This window comes from Erpetoichthys calabaricus, chromosome 10, assembly GCF_900747795.2.
Source record: "Erpetoichthys calabaricus chromosome 10, fErpCal1.3, whole genome shotgun sequence".
NCBI lineage: Eukaryota > Metazoa > Chordata > Cladistia > Polypteriformes > Polypteridae > Erpetoichthys > Erpetoichthys calabaricus.
The window spans coordinates 50,092,682-50,113,740 of NC_041403.2; the positions used below are offsets into that span (position 1 = coordinate 50,092,682).

The 21,059-nt window shown below is 37.5% G+C and overlaps 1 protein-coding gene across 1 annotated transcript in view; it reads right to left on the bottom strand.

The window, feature by feature from the left end:
* Positions 1 to 21,059, bottom strand: part of ak5 (adenylate kinase 5) — a 480,651-nt gene that overhangs the window by 86,966 nt on the left and 372,626 nt on the right. Inside the window, 2 exon segments of the mRNA XM_028811187.2 lie at positions 19,131 to 19,166; positions 19,850 to 19,901. Of these exon segments, the coding sequence (XP_028667020.2) occupies positions 19,131 to 19,166; positions 19,850 to 19,901 (88 nt within the window).

Consider the following 21,059-nt stretch of genomic DNA (forward strand, 5'->3'; position numbering starts at 1 on the left):
CAGACTGAGGAGATCGTTCCTCCCCCACACTATGCAACTCTTCAATTCCACCCAGGGGGGTAAACGTTATCATTATACAAAGTTACTGTCTGTTATACATTTTTATCACTCTTTAATTTAATATTTTGTTTTTTTTATCAGTATGCTGCTGCTGGAGTATGCTAATTTCCCCTTGGGATTAATAAAGTATCTTATCTTATCTTATCTGGAGGGAACCAGGCTCTGCTCGTCATCTATGCAATACCATTCCAGCGGTGTACATTGGTGGTGGTTGCCTTACACCATTGGGTTGTTTTTCAGTGGCAGGGACTTGGAGTGGAGAGATATGAAATCCTTCTCCCGAGTGCTCAGGACCTCAGAATGGGCGGAAGATTCACCTTCCAACATGACAATGACAATGGGCACAAAACAAAGACAACACAATAGAGGCTTAAGGTCAACACTGTGAGTGTTCTTCAGTGACCCACTCAGAGCCCAGACTTGAACTTAACTGAACATCTCTGGAGACACCTGAAAATAACTGTTGTGAAAAAAACAGATGAGAGAACAAAGGTGAAGAGTTGGGGAATCCATCCCGTATAATCCATCCTTCCATCCATTTCCCAACCCGCTGAATCCGAACACAGGGTCACGGGGGTCTGCTGGAGCCAATCCCAGCCAACACAGGGCACAAGGCAGGAACCAATCCTGGGCAGGGTGCCAACCCACCACAGGACACACACAAACACACCCACACACCATGCACACACTAGGGCCAATTTTAGAATCGCCAATCCACCTAACCAGCATGTCTTTGGACTGTGGGTGGAAACCGGAGTGCCCGGAGGAAACCCACGCAGACATGGGGAGAACATGCAAACTCCACGCAGGGAGGGACCGGGAAGCGAACCCAGGTCCCCAGATCACCCAACTGCAAGGCAGCAGCGCTACCCACTGCGCCACCGTGCCGCCCCCATCCCGCATAATGCGACACCAAATTGCAACTGCAAAAGAGTAATCATACAAGATGGAGTCAATACTGACTGACTAACAGAGTGAATGCTTGGGTTTTTATAGGTGGAGAACAGGAAGGGGGAAATGAGGTCTGCAGGAGGGTGTGATGGAGCAGTGGAAATGGGTGGAGGCTTAACTGGGTTTTCCTTCTGTTGGTCTGTGGAAGAGGGAAAAAAAAGATATTAGTACCGTTCATCAACCCCTGGCTCTGCGTCTTACTCCCAGGTAAGCCCTTAGACTGTTTCCTATGCGCACATGTGTGACACTGTCCATTCACGGTCTTCATCCAACCTGACCGAACTTGAGAAGATGTGCAGAGAAGAATGACAGAAAATTCCCAAATCCAGGTGAATGAAGCTTGTCATGTCAGATCCAGGAAGACTCCAGGATGGAATCGCTGCCAAAAGTGCTTGAACTAAGTACTGGCTAAAGGGTCTGAATACTTGTGCCAATGTGAAAATTTAGGTTTGTTCCCACTTTCATTGGGGTATTGAGTGCTTTTTGAGGAGGTAATGATTTTAACATAAGGCTGCAACATTGCAAAACGTGAAAAAGTGAAGGGGGTCTGAATACTTTCTGAAGGCTTTTTTTTACGTAACAGAGAGGGACATGTCCATGGACTTTCATCAACTTGTATCTAGAGTATGAAATTGTCCCATAATATTCAAGTTCATTGAACAAAATGGGCTGGTAGTTCTGCTAATGGTCACACAGAATTGGCAGAGTATTGACTTTCCTTTAATGTAGTCAGTCTCACATCATCATTATTAGTTGTCCTTCTCTGCTCTATGCTCACTTAATCTCTTTTAAAATATGACTACTTCTGACTTTTGTTTGCTGAATCTCTCTGAAACATGGCATTCTGAATAAGACTGTTAACTTCATCACCTTGCTAAAGATGGTGGTGGTCAAACTGGAGTAAATGCTGATATTTTAACTCAATTCTAATGGCAATAAGCTTCCTTTATTTGAGAAGATCACTACTGAACTTTGTGTGTCCACCTCTTTCTTCCTTATAAATATCTGTTGAGTGTTTTCATTTATATCAGACTGAAGGTAACTCTTACGTGAAGTGCCTTTTGTGACAAAGATTCATTTTCCTAGACTAGATTCTGCTACCAGGAAAAGGGTTGTATCTTGAGAGAGTGATTAACAGTAGATAACGTAACATTCTCAAACTTGCTTAATTGAACTTAAGGTAATCAGTTGAGGTTATGGAGTCAATTCCAGAAACACTGAGGACACACATTAAACCACCCTGGACAGGTTGCCAGTGCACTGCAGGGCCTACTCATGCATGCACCCGTAGTCACTGACACTGAACACAGGATGAAAAGCATTATGGTGAGGGGAACTTAGGTGATGTTAAAATTGGTTTCCCTCTGGGATCAATGCTGGTGTTGCTGCCATTTTTAATATACTGTATATATACAGTATATGATCTGAGAGAAAGAAAAATTGAGAGCTCTGGACAAGAGTATAATCAGTAAGCTGGTAAAATTTGCAAATGATACCAAAATAGGTGAAAGGGAAGATAATCTAGAATCAGTTAAATTGCTACTGAGGGACCAAGAGAAAGTACAGGCTTGAGCAGATTTGTGGAAGATGAAATTTAATGTAATGTAAAGTAAATGTCAGGTATTACATGAAGGAAGTCAAAATGTTAGATTTGAACATGCAATAGGAGGCCTGAAACATGAAAGTACCCCTTATAAGAAGGCCTAGAAGTTGTAGTGGGCTCATCAATATCTACATCCAGACAGTGTGCAGAAGCATTCAAGAAGGCTAACAGGATGTTGAGTTATATCATGACATGTGGAGTGCAAGTCAAGGGAGGCCATGCTTAAGCTTTATAGTATTATGTGCAGGTTTCGTCTCCACATTAAAAAATGACATAGCAGCGCTAGAGAAAATCCAGAGGAGAGCAACTAGGCTGATTCTGGGACTAAGAGGTACAATCTTTGAGGAGAAATTGAAGGAGTTGAACCTTGATGGCAATTAAATGGGAACATTATTAAATTGTTTAAATTATGAAAGGAATACGTACAGTGAATCCCAGATGTTACTTCCGCAACAAGAATATGGGGACATGGTTGGAAAATTGTTAAAGGGAAATTTTGCACTAATGTTAGAAATGTTTTGTACATGCAGAGAATAAATTACTATGTAGTGTGGCAAAGAGTAGGAATTTAGGGACTTTCAAATCTCGACGTAATTTGAACAATCTAGATCAGGGGTGTCCAAACTTTTTTCACTGGGGGCCACATACAGAGAAATATACGAAGGGCTGGGCCACCCACTAGAGGTGAGGTATATTGCCTCACCTCCTGTGTATTAAGCTAGTAAAATCAATCTAATATAGGTAAATTATGCTTTATAATTGAATATGCTTAAAGAAAAAACAGCATCACAGCTCTCCATTAATGGGTTTTCATTTGTTTTATTACAAAGTGCTCTCATCACATGCAATCGAGTAAAAATGAAAAGCACAAGCTTTATGTGACTCTTGATGTTTAAGTTACCTAACAAATCTTTACTTCGCCGCACAACTGTGTTTTTGGACAAGCAAATGTTGTTGAATTCCTGCATTTTCTTCGGGCACATTATTCCTATGACTTTAGTGAGGCACAGTTTTATGAAGTCACCATCTGAGAAAGCTTTTCCGTGACGGGCAGTGAGTTGCTCTACCTCGTAACTGGCATTTTCTTGTGTTTTGTTGTTGAGCTTGCAGACTAGCTGCCATTTGCTTAACTTTCTGTTCTCACTCGGCACCAGTGTAGGACGTGTAGGTCGGATGTTTGGTTTCGTAGTGTCGACACACATTATACTCTTTCATCACTGCAATAGTTTCATTGCAAATCAAATAGTCACACTTGCCCTTGACTCCTAGGAAGAAATATTGCTTTTCCCACCATGTCTGAAATTTTCTGCGTTCACTTGCTGTTGTGCATTTCTTTGCTTCTTCATTTTTGGTCACCTGTAGCAAAATTGTTCTTTGGTTGCGCTTGTTTGTGAAGATGCTGCCGTGATCAAGACAATAGCTTCGCCTTGTGTTAAACCTAAGAAGTACAATACAGTTAAAAACAAGTTTTGTGTAGAAAATATTTTATTATATTTTTAGAATTTGCTGAGGGCCAATTAAAAATGGACCACGGGCTGCAGTTTGGACACTCCTGATCTAGATGAACAGCATGAATGACCTTGTTGGACTGAAAGGCCTGTCCTTGTCACAATTTTTCTTATGATCTGATGGTATTGGAAAAAGCGTTGCTAACCATCGTACCACCCAATACATGGTTGTATTATGTTCAAAATTCCACTTTTGATTCTAACAACCTAGATGTCCTGTTTTTTTTTCATTTTTTAGCTTGTTGCATTCAATTCACAACTCAGAACAGGTAATCCACCTGAAGCTAAGCATGTTTGGGCACAGCCAGTACTTGGATAGGAGACCATCAAGGAAAAGCTTGGGTTGCTGCTGGAAGAGGTGTTGGAGGGGCCAACAGCGGGCACTAACCCTGTGGTCTGTGTATGGATCCCAATGCCCCAGCGCAGTGATGGAGACAATGTGCTGTAAATATGGCACTGTCCTTCAGATGAGACTTAAAGGCCCTGACTCTCTGTGGTCATTAAAGATCCCTGGACATCCTTCGTAACAGTAGGGTGTATCCCAATGTCCAGGCTAAATGCCCCCATGGCCTAGTTGTTCTGTTCCCCTAATCACCCCTTGTCTTTAACTGGCTATCTCTCTCAGCCCTTAACCACAGAATAGCTAACGTGTGATGAGCATATTGGTACAAAAATGAATGCCGTCGCATCATCCAGGTGGATGCTGCACATTGGAGGCGGTTGCAGAGACTCCCCACTCTCTAGTGATGAGTGATGAGAAAAACACTATATAAATATAAGGAATTATTATTATTATTAATTCTGCCAGACACCTGAGAATTTCTGATACAAGTCTTTCCAAAAAACCCACTTAACTTTGTGGCTTCTGATATCTGGAGCTGTCACCCTAGGTTTGTTTCTTAATCAAAGTGAGTGTTCACATTTAAATTGTATCAAAAACTAATTTTTCACTTTTGCATTTTAGTTGATTAAACCAGTGTCTTTCAGAAAAACTATAATGATCCTGATTGTGCTCTGTATCCATCTTCTGCTGTCAATATTCATCTAAACTCCTGTAGGCTCCTCTAGTTTATCCTGTGCTGAATCTCATATTTCAGCTTGTTTCTTTGAATTTTACTCTTGCTTGGATTGCAAAGCTCTTTTGAGTTACCTTGTAATGGCGTCCACTGTGAAAGGAGTAATATAAAATTATGCTTGACTTTCTAGGAAACCAGATTTAAGTGTCTTCTACAGTACTGTGCAAAGTCTAAGCTCATCCAAGTTATTGAATCTGTGCGTATTTATGTTTATTCTAATGTTAAATAGCATTAAAACAGGCAAATTCACTTACCACACCAATAACTTTTTGTTTATTTACGTTTTTAGGTTGCATAAGACTTGTGCTTAGTGCTGCATGAATTATGTAATTTGCACCTTTCACACTGACACTTCAGCACAGCTCTTTCTTTCCAGTGACGCTCCCGTCTCCAGAGCAAGGCAGTTGTGTGACTCACTAAGAATTACTCTGTGACTCATTACATAGGGATTTGAATTCGCATCCTTGTAGTTTCAATCTCAACATCTTAGTCACTTAATCATAATGCCTGTATTTGAATATTGTTGTCATACATCAAAATCAAAAATAATGTACTGTTCTGTTTTATCTACACGGTGTCAGACCTCATTACCTGTGTGTAGCCCTTAGGCTTAAATGTAGAAGAATGTAAATCTAGTATATTGGATTACATAGAACTACACCAGAACACAGCTTTTAAATATAAAGAAAAAAGGCAACGAAAACAAGAATGATTTTTTAAAGAATTAAATTATTTTTTGACAATTTGCTGCTATTTCCTCATCGTTAATTTGAGCTGGAGCACCTGCAATTAGAGCCGAGCCAAACTTTAAATGTCACAATATCCTTGAGATGCTTTAATCCCCTGGAACATCTTCCTTTTCTCTTCGACTAAAATATCGTTACTGCTTTCTTTTCAAATGTCACAACGGATAATGCTAGCAATTGTACAGCTGCCTGAGAGGAACATCTACTGGGAAATTTTTACCTCCATAGCCAGAGTAATTCAATATCGACGAAACAAGGCGGCAGTAAAGCAATAAGTGGATTTGTTTTCTCTGTATGTGTTCTGTCTGATTGTTTTAATCACAGTTTACTTTTAAATGCCACCTTGAGCCAAGTGTAACAGAGCAAAGATGAAAACTGCGATGCCTGCTGATCAGAAAGAAATGTCTCTGAATCAAACAAAATCAGGAGCATGGGACTTGATAACAAAGTTTCTTGATCATTTGGTGGTGTGTGATATGTACTACTTGTTAGAATGTATGCCAAGAACTTAAAAAAAAGGAAAAAAGGATGCATGTTTATTAAAACATAATGCCATAATGCTGCTTCCTGAGTTCAAACCCTGCACCCATTCATTGTCTCAGTCATGTTTATACATTCTTCATGTGTCTACTCGTTTCTTTCTGAGTACATCATGTTTTACTCTCATATTTTAAAGATGTGCACGTTAGGTTATTTGGGGGACTGAGGGTGACTCCATGATGGTACTGGGATAGGCTCCAGAAACCCAGGACTCTGAATAGAATTTAATAGATGTGAGATTGTGTGTATGTGTATTGGTCCAAACATAACATCTGTGAAATGTACTGTATATATAGTATATTTAATTACAATGAAATGTATACACATTGTATTTCTACTACCTTTTTCTGCTATCAGGTTGCACATCCTATACTCTGAATGAACCAATTCTAGCTGGGAATTCTTTTTGTTCTAGAGTCCACTGAGGGCTCATTTAGGGTTGCAAGCAAAAGTCACATCTTGTGAGTGATATACCAAACCATCTCATTATCGATGTCTGCACTCCGTATATTTCAGCAAGAATACCCAAGAAACAGCAGACAGCTTACATAATATTTTCATCAAATTTACCAACCTCTAAGTGGACATCAAGGCTTTTAGTCTTTATAGCTTAAGCTTGCTAGTTTCCTTAATTACAATTTTGGGGTCAAACAAATGATTACCAATGCAAATGTCCATCAAAGCTGTAATATGATTCATACTCTAATCCGAAGGTATCCAAGTCATCATGTCCTTCAGATTCACATGTTTTGGGATCACCTCTTCCTCTGGAAGAACACTCTAAATTGTTATAAAGCAGATTCATCAACTTTTAAAGTAAAATACACGTGCGTTTGGGAGATGGTTTATGGGCTCAAAGAGGGCTGTTTCTCAGTCGGACCAGGAGTTGGTGCTGTCATCTGATCCTTTCTTCTCCTGTCCCTCTGCAGACCAGCCAAAGACCAAGCCCCTCAATGAAGTCATATCCGGTCCTCCCACTGATTGCATCACTTCCAGCACCCTCTGATGACATAACTTCTGTTATCCAGAACCCACCTACAGACAAAATCACTTCCTGTTCCAGATTCCCTGATCTCACCTGTTCCTATTCTGGCCATATTATAGACCAGACTCATTGTGTTAGCTCAGTTCTGTTTTGGACTCTGATCTGTAAAGACGTGTTTCTTTATTTCATACCATTTTTCAAGTCATCCCCAACTCATTTTGTTGTCTACTGCCTTTTTAAATCAGGATGTCTGGTCACCTTAAACAAATATAATGTGATGAATACATGTATAAATGGATAGATTGATAGATATTTGCATAGTTGGATGGATGGATATTCCATGTTTTAAAAGAATACTATATTCAAAAAATGATATTTTTTATGTTACTTACCCCATGTAGTTTGTAGTGATGACTGAGAAAAAATGTTCATCTCATGTTTTCATGTAGAATGAGAGTCACTTTTTCAATTAAAGACCTGCCTCTCTTCCATCATTCATTGGTCAAGAGTCCTTCCTCATTCTAAAAAGTGACTCCCATGAGGCTTTATTTTCCTGATTATGTATGATAAGTTCTGATAATTCCAGCGGTATCTTTTTAACACTATTTTAGCATAATAGCATGGGATTTGCACATTTTGAGCATACAATTGGACAATAAACATGTAAATTGCGTGACACAAGAGTTTTTATTTTTTTTGCATCTTTTCTGTGGAACAGCAATAGTTATTATTGGCTATATTACATCATAATCGTTTTTGTAAATACTACATGAAAACATGAGATTAGGCCACCACTACAAAATATATGGGGTAAGTCACATATAAAAAAATGTAATTTTTGGGTGGATTATTCCTTTAATGTAGGAATCATTTAATGTCTTATGATGTTATCTGGTGTCATGCTATTTCAGAATGTCTGGCTTTACACAGTGCACAACACTTTGTGTTTGTCTGATTTGTGAAGCATCCTGTCTGCAGAATAAAATTTGAACGAGTTGTATGCAGACCCAAAACTTTGTGTGGCATTAACATCAGTTAAATGTGTTAGATCACAGCATTTATTACCTTTTTTGAAGCTCACTTAATTGAAAATTTGTTTAGATTTTTCAGCTGTTATCAAAAGCACTCTGTGATGCTTCTTTAATTTAGAAAGTTTTGTCCATAATACGGTCAGCAATTTGAGTCCCCATTGTGTATTACAACAGCATGGGGCATTTAAACGAGTAAAAATTGGTAATAAATTCGCAGTGGGAGAAGAAAAGTAAGATTAGTAAGAAGTTTCCAACTGTGAGCCATCAAGGAAAAGCATACTTGATTTGTGTTTTTTTGTTTGTTTTCATTAAGCACAACAGGGGCTGTCTGACTCGCTAACCTCCTATCCACAATCTAATGCTAAACGCACAGAGCAAAGGTTAATGTCATTTGTTACTCATGCTACGTCGTAATAGAAATAGTTTATTAAAAAAGCTGTAGATTGGGGAAAAGCATGTCCACCTTCCTAAACGCCATCCCCCAGCTTCAGCAATAAAGCTGAACACATGCAGCATGGCCTTTATTTCCATCTTTATGTCATGACTGTATTGATGGTTCATTTGTATTGCATCATTTACAAGCTTTAAAGATCCCTTCTGTCTCCTCTACAACCACCATGTACTTTACATCTTTAGTACTACACATCTGGTTACTTTTTACACTTAGGCCCGGAGCTACTTGCCAGAGTCACACTTTAGGTCCAGGATACTTGAAAAAAGTTACCAAATGGTTTAGCTGAGATTAGTACTTTGAGGACCTTCAGATCTTCACTTGATGACATTTTTCAGACATATCATCTGACTTTATCATTGGAGTAATCATTAGAGCAGTGTTTTAAACTATAGGTTGTGATCCATTTTGGGTCACATGATATGTGAACCTGGGTCACGCTGAGTTGTAAATCACAATAGTACTGAATGGGAAAAGGTCACAGACAGTTTGCAGAATGCCTTGTGATGGGTTACCACAGACCAGGGGAAATCGCCACAACCAGCCCCCTACGAGGTTTGGTGGCGATTCACCAAGAGGGAACATGGGATGACAACTCTCCAGTGATTGTGGGTCATGAAGACACAGAAAAGGCAAAATTGGTTGCAAAAAATTTAAGAACTACTGCTTTAGAGACTCTACTTTCCTACTAATTTTATACTATATGTTATGTAAGCTCATATTTTGTATTACTTATTCATTGTTATTCTTACGTAACTTAATTTTTTTTCATTTCTTCTAAATATTTCTTTGACATGTTGTAAAGCACTTTGAGCATTTTTCTATATATGAAAATGTAAAGTTGAAATGCTGTAAATGTTCTTGGTGTTATCACAGTGTCTGGTGTGAAATTTGCACTTTCTCCTGTAGCTTCTGCTGTGTCTTTTAAGACATTTCCCTTTCACCTTTCAAATATGTGTGTTATTGGGGATGCCTGGGCACTTATACAGCACCTTGAATTTGCAAAAATGATAAATGCGTCATAATTGTTATTTTTGTTATTATAAAGCATCATACAAATGGATCAAACAGGTTCAGACAATGGATTTTTGTGACATATAGTATGTTATCTGCTCTATTAAAACATTTTCTTATTTTCTTAATACGAGGGACATTCAAAAAGTTTCCAAACGTTTATATTTTCGTTGGAAACGGTAAAGGCGGGAGGAGTAGTAATTGGTCGTGTCTGAGAGTGTCATGTGACTAGTTCTGTCTGGCAAGCCGGCTACCCTTGTAGTTTAGTGCAAGAGTTGTCACCCTGTGGTGGAGATGGCTGCAAAACGTATAAATTGTACCAAAGAGGAACAGCGTTCTGTCATATGCTTTTTATGGGCAGAAGGTGTGCTGGGATCACAAATTCATCTCCACATGTGGGCTCAGTATGGGGATAAAGTCCTCTCTCGTAGAGTCGTCTTTGAGTGGACTGAAAATGGCTGTACTAGTGTGACAGATGATGATGTGAAAGCTGCGGTGCATCAGTAGCTAAACACTCAACCAAAAACAATTTTTGCTGATGGCATTAAAAAGTTAGGATGATGCTGGGAAAATTGCATCATGTAGAAAAGTGATGTCATTTGTTTTTGAAATTCTTAATAAATTGAGTTAAAAAAAAGTGTGGAACCTTTTTGAACGACCCTCGTATGTTAACCTAGTCCTTGTGCATTACATTCCAATATTTTGAGAACAAGACCACACATTCTGAAAAGAACAAATCCAGAGAAATGTTGGCAGGCCTGAGAGAGATTACCATACATTCATCCTTTTTCCAAATCTGACAAGGGTCAGAGTGAAGTGTGAGCCTATCCCAGCAAGCATAGATAGCAAAATACTGGGGTTTAAACAATGCTCAGAAATTAAAATATACAACAGAGAAATTAACTGAGTTAAGGACTGCACAAAGTACACTTGTTTTCTGAAAGGTTTGTTTATATTCTTCTGCTGTTGTGTATTTGTAATATTTAGTATTGTTATAATTGCATGTTATAATGTCTTTTAAGGATACATTTGAAATAGATATTTCAAGAAAGAAACAGTTTGTTGACAAGTGCACATATACTGTATTCTAAGTGCAAGGTATAAGAAGAGGCATTGTATTCAGGTAGGCATGTTTTACTGATCAAGACAGCTGTGTTTATTTTTATTTGATTTGTACTGACAAAATGCTTTACTACAAATGTTGATGTTTGCTTAAATCATGAGGAAGTTCTGTTAAGGGCTAATTCAAATTGTGAAATTTGTGTTGGGGTGGGAAGGGTATGAAGCTGCTGCTTCTGACGAATGTTTGAAGCGACTTCTCTGAATGCAAGCTGACGTTTCAGACATGGTTTAGAAGCCCCATTCTTGAACACAGAGTATGCCTCAGTATTCTATCTGTGATGTCAAAAGCGTGGATTTAGTTGTGTGAGCTCCGAATATCAAAGAAAGCTGTAGATCTTATGAGCACTTCCCTCGGGAAGAAAGTCTGAATGGGACAGGATGAATTTATGAGCCTTGTACACCTTCCCCCTTCAAGAAGAAAGCTTGTCAGAAGAGAGACAGCTTTTAGATTAATTTACCTCAGTAATAAGAGAACAATAGAAAATTCAGAAGATAAACTGGCTAGAGAGACAACTTACCAGTCATGATAACCTGGACAGAGCCCTTGTATGACTACTAAGAATATGGGCCACATGGAATTGACATATACAAACTGAATATGTTGCTGATATCTGTCTGCTTTCAGGACAACATAATGATCCAGGTTGTACTGGTATGAAAAGCTACATCTCTATTTGAGATGTATGACATTAGTCATAACATATAAAGATTCAAATTTATTTAGCCCACTTTCCTGTTTGTAAATTTTGTTCTATTTATTGTGCTGAGAGTTGGGAAAATCAGTCTTTTTCTCAGCTAGGTCAATAATAAGTGTAAGAAATAAGCTACAGTGACAGTCATGCAAGTGTGTGTGTGAGTGCAAGAGAAAGAGAAGGAGAGAGATGATCACACACTTAAAGAGCTGATCTTATGAGACCCACTCCTCTGCTTAAATCTGTTGGCCTGGGAATGTGGCTGCCAGGGATCTCAAGGAGGATCCTTGCATGAATTGGCTCACAGAGTTAGGGAAGTGGGTGCAGATTGTGTTGCCTCTGTCCCCAAGTGTGTGGTGTGAGACCGAGCCAGTGGCGTGAATGTGCAGACAGGGGATGGGGAAACAAAAAGATTATTGTAGCTGCATGGAGCAGCAGCAATAGTGTTGGAGGATGGAGAACAACTATAATCCACTTTTCAGGAGATTATGAAACTGCAAAACATGAAACTCAATAAAAAAAAGACAAGATCAGAATACAAAATAAGAGGTCAAAACTGAAAATCAAAGAGAGAAACACCAATGCCAGAAATGTTAACCTGAAAATTAAAGTCTAAGTACAGAGAAAGTCTATCCCAAAATTCTTAAAATAAGACATGTAGTTTGTAATACATTAATCCAGTTTCAAAAAATATGAAGCTGAACCAAGTGAACATGCTGATGACATCACTGGCACTCAACCTAGTGCACTGCCAAAAGGCAGATGCATGACCCTCAATCTCTCAAACAGGCAATATACCCCATAAGCAAACTAGAATGGTGGTGAAAAAGACAGAAATAAATGATAAACTTCAAAATAAAGACTCAATAAAAAATAATTCTGGGCAACAATTCTCATAAATATGCAGATCATTTTATAGAGAAAAATTAATATATAACAACACTTAAATGGTGTGAATTTCATGTAACAATTTATTTCACAGTTTATTGTTGTGAAGTGAAACCCTGAGTTTTGGTGTGAATTCAATTTTACACAAATCATTTTACTCAACAATAATGATGACTACTCCAAAATATTGAGGAGTAAATGCACCCTGTCCTGTAGTGTAAAATTTAGATATATAGCTGGATAGAAATAAAATAATGATGAATGATAACATTCAACACTGAGTTATGAAAAAATACATTAAAATTACGATGTGGGCGTAACAACTTTATAACAGTCACTTGATACCTTGTAACATTACCATGCCAAGGAAATGATCTAAGTGGCTGATTTTACTTAGTATAAGATTTTGAGGAGACTTTCTTGCTGAAAGCAAGTTGCTTGATATATTTAATTTCTTAATAGCTTTGTGTTAAAAATCAATAGGATTGATTCAAAGTCAAACAAAACTGTGCGGAGGTCAGGAGAAGGGCAATGCCCTAGCTTCTCTTCAGACTTCTCAATTAACCGAATCAATTCACTTATTTGTCAAAGTGTCAATGTGATGTTCATGTTTCACTTTCTTTTTGCTTTACTTCTACAGTATTGCTGGCATTTTTACATAAATAAACCTGATTTATTTGTAATAGGTGGCACAATGGGGGCGTCTTGGGTTTGAATTCTATGCTGTTTTTGTGGCATTTGCATAATCTCTCTGTGTATGTGTAGCACGTCCTCCCAAATCTAACAAAGATGTGTAACTTAGTTTAACTGGAAATGCCACATTTGTCATGTGTAAGTGTGATTGTGGGTTGTGCAGGAGTGGGTCCTCCACCCTATCCAGGGCTGTTTCCTGCCTTGGGCTTAGTGCTGCTGATCTTCCCATGACCCTGAATTGGACTAAGCAAAAAATTATGTAATGTTCTTTACAATTTTTTGCTAAGCCGCTGACATCCTTGTTTGGTTATTTACTGGATAACAACCCAAACAGCTTTCAGAATAATAAGGAGTGGCATCTTGGGAGTACACAGAATATTTTTCACAGGGAGGCAAAATTTTCTGTGAGCCGCAAAACTAAAGAATGTTGATTGAGACCAGTATAACTAATAAAGTTTCAAGTTGTGAAGTTGAATAGAGAAGACAATATTTGCTTGTATACCACTGTTGTGCTGCACTGGCTTTTTTTTTTAATTTGCATATGTGACATTCATAATATTTGACCAATATGTGTGTGTCTTTGGTGATTGTAGTGAGGTAGAAGTCTTAATCCTGCTTTGATTATATGAGATAAATCACTTTTGCTTGAACAGCAGATGTAGTCGGCACTTATTTTGTCCAAAATATTCATAACTTATGCACAACAACATTACTCAGGTGAACACATGCCTACATAAATGAGCATCTAATGTACTGTAGTTATCCTTAGTCAAGTTTCACTCTTGTCACTGTGATACATGACTTTTCTACTCTGCAAGCCATTCCATGTAATGTTATAGCAATACAAATGGCTTGTCCAGGGCCAGCCCCGGCATTTTTGTTGCCTTAGGTGAAGCTGTAAATGGTGCCCTGCCAAACCCTTTGCTTTGAGTGGAATCAACACTTCCAGACCTGTAGTTAGAAACCTGGAGATACAAGAAAGGGAAAGCAAAATATGGAGGATTTAAATAGAAAACACTGAATTTACAGTTTAAGGATGTAAAGAGAGATGTTTCATTTCTTATATCAATGTCTGCTTTTAAAACTGTCTCACAAATATACACACTTGAGGGTTGTCATTTAGGAAAACATTTAATAATTGGGCAGCTGACTTCGTGTATTCATTTATTTTTGTATTTAACCTTTCCCTAAACAAGTAAACATGTTTGTTTCACATAATCAAACTACCACTTTAATTGGATAAATCTTTCTTGTAGGTCAGCGGTCTCCAACTCCGATCCCGGAGGGCCGCAGTGGCTGCAGGTTTTCATTCTAACCCTTTTCTTAATTGGTGACCAGTTTTTGCTGCTAATTAACTCCTTTTCCTTTAATTTTTATGGAGTTGTTTTTTTAAGATTTGTTCACCTGAATTTCTTCATTTGTCCTCTGAATTGCATCATTTCTTTCCTTAAATGGCACCCAAACAGAAATGAAATGTGAAGTGAGTGAGCCAGCAGAAGACCAACTAAGTCAGGGCCTCAAACCAATTTCACTCCAACCAATTGCTCAATTAGACGCCGATTCTTGTTGTTAATTAAACCCGTTCTTTAATTCCATGGCTTGTTGCTGCTCTCATTGTGCAATAGCAGACATGAACAATTCTGAAATTGTTGATTTTCTCTTTTCTAAGAGCACTATTAAAATGTTTTATTTTCAGATATTGTATGATGGACAGAGTTTGATTTTATATCTCATTATTGTTTGGCTGATAATTAAGGAAAAAGAAACAATTAAGGGGTCTGAGTCTTCAAGAGCAAGTCAATTAAAATGAATTCAAAAGAAGTTAATTAGCAACAAAAACAGGTTACTATTTAAGGAAAGGGTTAGAACAAAAACCTGCAGCCACTGCGGTGCTACAGGACCAGAGTTGGGGTTTCCCTGCTGTAGGTCTTTATTTAAACTGCCAGCTAAACATGTACCTTACGATGATGGTGACAGTCTAGTTAGAATCTTAACATGGCAGCGCCGTAATATTTCATTTATATTAATGAAACAAACTGACAAATTTAAAATAATCACAAAACTTCAAAGAAAGTGAAATATAATGAAAATGTTTAAAAATATACCCATAATTCCTATTTACTGTATCCTCATGTAAGCAAATAATAAAATACAACTATCTGGTCAATGCACAACAATGGAGTTTTTCCAGTGACAGGTGGACTATAGAGAACCTTTGCAGTGTGCCAAGAGCAAATCCCATAGTTGATGCTGAGCAATGGAGGATCATATTTACTAAGTTTTAATACAAAGCCATTTGAAAGATGATTATTCTTTAAATCAGCCTTTAGAAACTTTTTCAAGAGTGACAATTCTGTTGCCTTTTTGATTATTGAATTTTATTTTGCCATGCCTGTGTCTTCTATGCTACACCAGTTTGAGGATTATTATTACCATTACTGTTGTTTTTCATGTTATTGTTAGATTATTAATTATTTTGTAAACCCCATATCCCCATGTATGACAAGTCAATGCCTATGAAAACAAAATTAAATCTACAAACCTGCACCTGAAGAAAATAAAGGAACACACAGTAGCTGAGTACGGTGCAAAAGTTTGAATTTTGGAAGACCACATGTAGGTCATTGGACATTATGATAGTATACAAAAAATAATATATAACAATATAATCAGACAGTTGTATTGAGTCTGACTGTTCGTAAGTCAGTGTTTGTACTGCAGAAGAAAATATCACTCCTTAAACTGTGCTGTCCAAAACGACCACGTTGTTGGTCTAAATGGTAGAGCCGCCTCTGGGCTTGTTGAATATGAAGAAAAACTGCAAGCCAAAACATCAAAATGGAGGTAAAGAATTTAGGGGTAATTATTGACTCTAACCTAAATTTTAAATCACATATTAATCAGATTACCAGGACAGCATTTTTTCACTTAAGATCCCTTATAACTTTGCAAAATGCTGAAAAATTAGTTCATACTTTTGTTTTTAGTCGACTAGATTACTGTAACGCACTCCTCTCAGGACTACCCAAAAAAGACATCAATCAATTGCAATGAGTGCAGAATGCAGCTACTAGAATATTAACTAGGAAAAGAAAATCTGAGCACATCACCCTAGTTCTGATGTCACTACACTGGTTACCTGAGTCATTCAGAATTGACTTTAAAATACTGTTTATGGTTTACATAGCCTTAAATAATCTCACTCCATCCTATATTTTGGGATGCCTGTCACCTTATACTCCAAATCGTAACCTTAGATCTTCAATTGAGGGTCTGCTTATAATTCCAGGAGGCAAACTTAAAAGAGATGGTGAGGTGGCCTTCTGCTTTATGCACCTAAAATCTGGAATAGCTTACTGGTAGAAATTTGCCAGGCTAATACGGTGGAGTACTTTAAAAAAATGCTAAAAACCCATTATTTTAATATTTTTTTCTCATAGATACAGTTTAGTGTACCCCTGATAAACTATATTTGCATTGAATTATCATTTTTTTCATGGCTCCGCACTCCGTACTAACCCCTACTTTCTCTGCTGTTCCTTTTCCAGTTTTTCTGCGGTGGCAATCTACATTGATGGGCTGAAGGCCAGAGGTCCCCATGACCATCATCATGTAATTCTTTCATGTGAAGTGGGGGCTGGGTGGACTTGTGGCATTGGACCCCCTGCAGATTTTGTTTTTTTTTCTTCTCCAGCCCTCTGGTGTTTTTTTTCTGTAATTCCAGCCTCAGACCTTACTTTATTCTTTGTCACTTAGTAATGCCTAATCTAATTTTTGTTTTTTTATAAATTCATCTTGTAAAGCACTTTGAGCTACACATTTGTATGAAAATGTGCTATATAAATAAATGTTGTTATTGTTGTTGAACCCACTGATTACTTACTTGTTTAACACTTCATAGTGTGTATGTTTAGTTGCAGTGTAAAAAAACGTTTGGAAACCAATTACATTTCCTTCTGAATAGAATACTGTATACTGTGATATAAACAAACATTTAATTTTAAAAGAACAGCTACTTTATGTCTGAAAAACTGTATTGCGTTTGGGTGGCGATAGGAGTGCATGTTGGAAGTCCAGTTACTCTTCTTGTCCATTTTCTTTGTAAACATTTTTAATTGAACAATGAGGGAAAATTGATATTGAAAACTAAAAAGCACAACACTAATAAAAGGCGACAGCAGCAAAATGAGCCTTATGACCAGACTGCCCGCAGCACATTGTTGATTTTGTCTGGATAGGCGAGCATGTTTAAGGGTTCACTGGTGTGCAAGTTCTTTTTAGACTTTTTTTTAGATGAAAATTCAGAATGTGAGGGGTTCGATGTGGATAGTGATCTTTCGATGCAGATAAAACAAAGTAATTTCTGGAGATTACAAATACTGAAGGATTGATGTGGAGTTAAGCATCTAAAGTCGTTGCAAAGAAAATGTTGAAAGTGTAATATAATTATTGGTTTTGCCATAGTAATTCTTTTTCAGATCCTTTAATGCAAAGACAGTAATATTGAAAAAAAAAATCCTTTGGCTTTCCTTGGAGGGCATGTGCCCCTCTTGCCACCCCTAAGGATGTCCATGAGTGGCATGAAGTAGAGGGCACCACTTCAAATTGAACCATTACCAACTTTTTCAGTTTGTAGAATTTTGCTCTTAATAGCCTTTGTTTTGGGATAGGCCTTAACTTAAGATTCTTTAACTTAGTGTTTTATAATTGCTTATAAAACTTTGATATATATGTGATTGTACTATTACCTCACTTTCTGCAACTACCAGTATTTTCTCACAAAGAACATCTCTGATGTGTTACCCAGGGCTGTTGAGGCCAACATATCACCTGATGAAGTGCATTTGACTAACACAGAGAGTGACACCACCAAGGCGTGAAGCTCTCAGGTTCTCAGAAGCAACACACTGTTGAGGTCTAAGTATTTCTTGTATTTGACCAATTATTGCAATTTTATACACATCCAGGCAATCACAGTTAAACAGCAAAAGTTTGTTTTCATATGGAAAGAATATACAGCTGTTATGAATAATTGGGGTTAATTAATGATTTTAAATTGGCTCAGTGTAAGAGATTTTTAATAAATTTGCAAACCTTTCTGAAAACATATTTTCACTTTGCCATTGTGGATTATTGAGCATAGACTGAAGGGCAAAAATGGCAAATTTACACATTTAAAATCTACAATACAATAAAGTGTGCATACGGTGAAGGGGTCTGAATACTTTCTGAATCCACTGTAAATTGTTAATCCCAGTTCACCCATCCATCCATTTTCCAACCCGCTGAATCCGAACACAGGGTCATGGGGGTCTGCTGGAGCCAATCCCAACCAACACAGGGCACAAGGCAGGAAGCAGGAACCAATCCTGAGCAGGGTGCCAACCCACCGCAGGACACACACAAACACACCGACACACCCACACACTAGGGCCAATTTAGAATCGCCAGTTCACCTAACCTGCATGACTTTGGACTGTGGGAGGAAACCGGAGCGCCCGGAGGAAACCCATGCAGACACGGGGAGAACATGCAAACTCCACGCAGGGAGGACCCGGGAAGTGAACCCAGGTCCCCAGGTCTCCCAACTGCGAGGCAGCAGCGCTACCCACTGCGCCACTGTGCTGCCTCTAATCCTAATTCATCTATTTCAAAATATCAAATTAAGATTTGAAAATTTCCAAAGAGTCATGACTTGGTAACTTATTCCATGCACAGGATCTATGATTCTTTGTGTGAAATATACAATATTTAACAAAAATAAACTTACCAATTACAAAGATTATCTTGGATTTCTTCAGTTCCTCTGAAACATAAAACACATAAGGAAGGTTGGTCACGTAATAAATAACAACACAACTTTCTCAAACCTGCCTAAGCAAATTCAAGGTCATGGGGTCCTGGGGCCTATTCTGGCAGTATCAAGTGCAAGGTCTTCTCACACTGGGCTAATTTTCTCTTACCAATTAACCTAAACAACATATTTTGAGGAATGTTGGAGAGAAATTGGAATACTACAAGTAAAACCCTTACGGACTTGAAGAGAATTTACAAACCCTACAGAGACAATGACTTTGAACTGTGAGGTAGCAGCGCTAATTATTGTGACACCATGCCATCCTAGGGATGATTTGTATTTCCTGCTAATGGGACATGTTTAGAATAGTCCTCACAACCTAGAAGACTTTAATAATAAATATAAAATTTTACTCTCTGGCCTGTAAAAATTATTTAATAACCAGTTTTCATAAAGAACTTTTGAAGGTGCAGCTAAGTATGGCACCCCACCTTAATCACAATCAAATGATTGTGTCAAAAGTAATTCAGATAAGAATATTTATTAAGAAATAAATTCTAGATATAAAGTATTGTGCCTGACTTGTTAAATTAACAAAGGACATACTGGTTTAAATTACTAGAATATTTGTTTTTCATTTGTTTAGAAAAATCTTTCAAAAACTTTGGCATTTTTTAAACCTTTAAACATACCTTCTATGCTGTCATCCCCATAGACTGTTATTTGGTCTTCAGACTGCCAGCCCTGCAAATCAATTGACAGCAAACTACATTAGATTAAATCCAAAAGGTAATCTCACTTTAAAACTAAATAAAATGAATAATTAGAATTTACAAATGTTACAAATCAGAGGCAAAATAAAAATTCATTTTGAAAAATGTGGAAAGATCACATATAGGATAAAATGGTGTATCTCTAGGACATCTTTAACCCACATATCATGCTGAAATAATGACCATAAAATATAGGATGTTGTTTTAATTTATTTAAGGTAATGTCATACATGGGACAGGGTTTCGATGTCATCTGTCAGTCATTTTCTTACAGTAACATTATAATAATAACAGCCCCTCTCCTCTGTGTCATTAAAGCGTTTTATACCGGGTAATTACTTACCTAACCACAGTGTAAGCAGGCACTATTATGGCATACTTGCTACAGTATAAAACTCCCATCCCTGTGTAGGCACAGTGATGACGCGTTTCTCAATCTCAGTCTGATGCCATACCTAATTATGTACTTTATTGTACTGTACTTCCAATCAATACACTGGAGTAAGACAAGCAACTACTGAGTAATATCAGTGTAAGTACAGAGGTACTATAAAAAGATCAGGCATTTTTACATTGTATTAATAACCATTATTTATATCAAAAAATATGTGTACATTTTATTTTGTTATCAAACTACACAGAATGTTAAACTTATAAGAATAGTCACTAGAAGACAAGCTAATTATTTTTTCCAGATTAATATATTCAAATATGAATTAACCACAAATTTTATTGGAAACAATAGCTAAAAAGATGTCAGTCTGTGAATATTACTACCATTTTGAAAGTTTGTTTTTGATTTTGGAATATGGCCAAACCTTTTTGTGTCTTTGTTTACATTAACAATGGCTAGAGTTGGCGCACTGTGATGGCTGCAAATGATGTCATCACGTCAACGCTACTTAAGTAGGTATTACAATATTCTGAATCTATGAGTTTCTGGATTTAATCAAATTCACAAAACACTAGCCTTTGATAAGACTAAGGATACAGAACATGTACAGTAAGTGCATTTTTCCACTTTGAGTTTAGGTTTAATGTTTTTGGCACCTTTGGCTTGAAAATTCTGGTGAGGCCATGCAGATCTGTGAAAAAGACACTGCCAGAAGAGTCAAAGCCACCTTGTGAA